The 3513-nt window shown below is 45.0% G+C and overlaps 1 protein-coding gene across 1 annotated transcript; it reads right to left on the bottom strand.

The window, feature by feature from the left end:
- Nucleotides 1-336: 336 nt before the first annotated feature.
- On the bottom strand, nt 337-3260 carry LOC123167799 (NAC domain-containing protein 21/22). The gene is made up of 3 exons (XM_044585662.1): nt 2958-3260; nt 2181-2500; nt 337-1019 (listed from the first exon to the last, which is right to left on the bottom strand). The coding sequence occupies exons 1-3, from the start codon at nt 3130-3132 to the stop codon at nt 639-641; spliced, it is 876 nt and encodes a 291-aa protein (XP_044441597.1). The 5' UTR covers nt 3133-3260; the 3' UTR covers nt 337-638.
- Between the last annotated feature and the right edge of the window lie 253 nt (nt 3261-3513).

Here is a 3513-nt window from a genome sequence, read left to right as displayed (position 1 = left end):
CTAGATTTTGCATGAATGCTACTGCTATCGTATTTCTTTTTCTCAAGAGCCAAGTTTTGGTTGATGGCATAGACGATCGATTATAATAGTTGGACAGATGTACTGTATGTTGTAGTTGAACAGCCAAGCAAAATCCCAACTGTTGCCGCTTTTTCTCTCCTGGGAGCGTTTAATTGCCAGTCATCGTGTGTTGTTATCAATTTATTGTGGGGAATCAAGTGATAGTGTTTGAAGGAAATAATTAGCCTAGATGCGTGGGGATGCTTCATATTCACAACATGTTTATCGCACTGAAGAACAATTTATCACACCATGTTTCTGAATGACAAACAGGGGTTATCCGTTATCCACATATTTACTTTCAGCTGGAGGTTACATTACATTTGGAGAGTAGAAAGAAAGAGTAGAACTAAAATAGGACATTTCTTAGCATTCCTATGTACAGATGCTATATCAAGCCATTCCACTAATCTACTGGTTTGTAAATCAACACACACTTCCATCAAATCCCTGGGAACAGACACTGCATCAACCAATAGCCCAATACTACTCCAATATCATTAGAAAGAATATGTCATCTAATTACTTACTAGTCACCACCACACTTCAACTAGTAGCACAATAATCTCATATCAGGATCAGAGGGGTGTCCACATTTGTGACAAGCCGTTCTCCTGGCTCCAGTTTGGGGTCAACTCCAACTTGGAATTGCTGTTACTTGACATGTTGCTCAGAGCTGTCCTGATGGCCTTCTTCTCAGGGTTGTCCCAGCCCAGCAGGTCCCCGAAGCTCATCGATCCCCTGAGCGGTAGTGCCGGCAGGCCGGAGAAGCAGGACACTTGCTCGATGGTGTTCATCGCGGTGCCGCTGTCAAAGGCGATGTAGGCGTTGATGAGGGGCGCGAGCGGCGGCATAGTCGGAAGGTCCAGCTCGCTGAAAAATGTGCAGGCTTCATCAGATGGTGGCCTTGGGCTGGTTGTTCTGCTCTTGTAGAACACCCTGCATAGCACCCAGTCTTCCTGTATTTTCAAAAGAAAGAAGGATGACAAGGTTCAAATGGTGAGTGCAAGTTCATGTATGTATGTATGTAACAATTGAAACTGAAAAAGTATTCATTCCTTGAACTGTCAATTTCATATGAAGTAGGTTAGGCCGAGAAGGCTTCCATTGATTAAACTAATCCAGTAGCCAATCTCCGCAGCAATCTGGTTACTTTATGAAATTCTTTTTCTGGAAGTTAGTTAACTTGAAGAAATAGCAATCACAGGGACATCAATAATTTTAAATTGACACCTTGCAGTAAAGAACTAGCACATGCGAGTCAGATTAATCCTTATCAAGGGAATGTTTAGTAAATAATTAATTAATTTCATTTAGTTTGTTGGTTGCCTGGCGTAAACACTGGAACCATCATTTCAGTGACACGGACTGTGGAGTTGACCTGAATGTTAAAATTGGCAACTTGCAGGCTGTACAATTAATTAGAACGGTCCGAGTCAGAGAAGATCACTGGTTCAACAGAAACAGTAGAGATCATACGAAATTCCAGCATGACATACATGACGTAGACGACGCGTATGATGACAGTTATATAAATGGGCTAACGCGAGGAATACATATGCCCTCATTCTAAATACACGCGTAGATTAATAGATGCAGCTTTGATTGTTTTTCTTTTTCTTTTGCGGGTAATAGATGCAGCTTTGACTGTTCTTATACGAATATGTTACTCCCTTTGTAAGTAGTGATCTAAACGCTCTTATATTTCTTTACGGAGGGAGTACTAGTTAAGAATTTTGAAAGTTTCCTAAAAAATGAATTTTGAAAGTATACGTTTACATAATATATTTTTATTGCAATCAAATTTACAGAAACTTAAATTGCACACTTTGGGGAACGAACGTCGTTTCGTGTGGAAAAAACAGGTAGTGATATCTATCTCAGCCACGAAATTATGCATTTTCTGTTTTTTTTTTCTGCTAAAAACTATGCAATTTTCACATGTAATGAAATAATGAACCGAAAATGAAAAAATAAAGGAAAGACAAACTCTCTTCTCTCTGCTCCTTAATTCTGCATGAGAGTGGCGTGTCCTAATACCGCCAGGGTCACGCGAACCAGATGAACCCAACAAAGAAAAAAGGAAGAGAAGATGCAGATATGCATATGATCCGACGTACCTTGAGCTGGCACCTCGCCTCGGCGGTGGCGGCGCCGACCTTCTGCTGCTGGTGGTGGCGGTGCCGTTCCTCCTCCAGGCGGAACTCGTGCATGACCCACTCCGTCCTCGTCCCCTTGGGGGCCCTGCCCTGGTAGAAGACGAGCGTCTTGCGCATCCCCACCAACGCGTCGCCGGCGCCGTGGGCGAGGATGGCGCGGTCCTTGCCGGTGGCCTTCCAGTAGCCGGAGCGCGTGGCGCGGTTGGTGCGCTGGCCGGTGGCGTACTTGCGGTCGCGCAGGCTGAAGAAGTACCACTCCCTGCCGCCCACGCACGCCGCCTCTGCACAAGGAGAAGACAGACGAATCCATCCAAACATTTTAGCATGCAACCAATCTGTCCAACTGTGTATAGTTTCAATAAATTAGCAGAAAATATGATTTCAGCAAGATGTACTAGTTGGTTATCACGTCAGTGTAACAGGCTCAAAGTTCAAACCCGGGCGATCGACGCCAATTGTTTACACTTCTTCTTTTTTTCAGTTGCAGAGGCAGAATGAATCAATCAACCTTCCTTTCCTTGAAAGAAATCATGCAGTTTTTTTTCCACAAAAATTAAGTTGGTCGCCAGCGCCATGAACTGCATGCACGAACAACGGAACAAGAACCAACAGAGCTCGATCTGGCGCCGGCCGGCAGATTGGCTGGCCGGGCTAATGAACGAAGAAAGGTTGCTACGAACAGCAGTGACGTCGAGAGATGAGAGGGCACGTAGCAAGTAGGAACACTTGGGTACGTACCTGGAAGGTCCCATGGCTCGCACTTGTTGAGGTCGACGTCCACGATGTCGACGCCACCGTATGCGCGCCGGCCGGTGAGCTTGTGGAGGAGGTAGTCGAGGACCAGCTCCTCGTCCCGTGGGTGGAAACGGAACCCCGGCGGCATCCTCGCCTCCATCATGCCAATAGAGCTCATCTTCTCGATCGGATCGCTACACTGCTACCTTAATTAGCCAGGGAGAGGGAGAGATGGAGGGAGGGAGGGAGGGAGGGAGAGAGAGAGAGAGTTTTGAGACGGGACGATGAAGGGGAGGTACGTACATGTATTAATAGTGCACGCTAGTCAACTACTGAACAATGCAACCTGCTACTACTATACTTTTGCATCGATGCTTACGGTTTGAAACCGTAAGTCTTCAACGACTATTCATTTTTGGGACATCCTCCTATCCAGTATATAAAAGGCAATATTCGAAGAAAAAAAATGTTTGCCCCCCTTTATATATAATGCCAGATGGTAATACTTTTTCTAAACTTAGTACAAAGTTGAGTCACTTATTTTGAGACGGATGAAGCG

This window comes from Triticum aestivum, chromosome 7D (genome assembly GCF_018294505.1).
Source record: "Triticum aestivum cultivar Chinese Spring chromosome 7D, IWGSC CS RefSeq v2.1, whole genome shotgun sequence".
Lineage (NCBI taxonomy): Eukaryota > Viridiplantae > Streptophyta > Magnoliopsida > Poales > Poaceae > Triticum > Triticum aestivum.
Note: the sequence above shows the minus strand (reverse complement) of the source record. Positions and strands in the feature narration are given on the sequence as shown.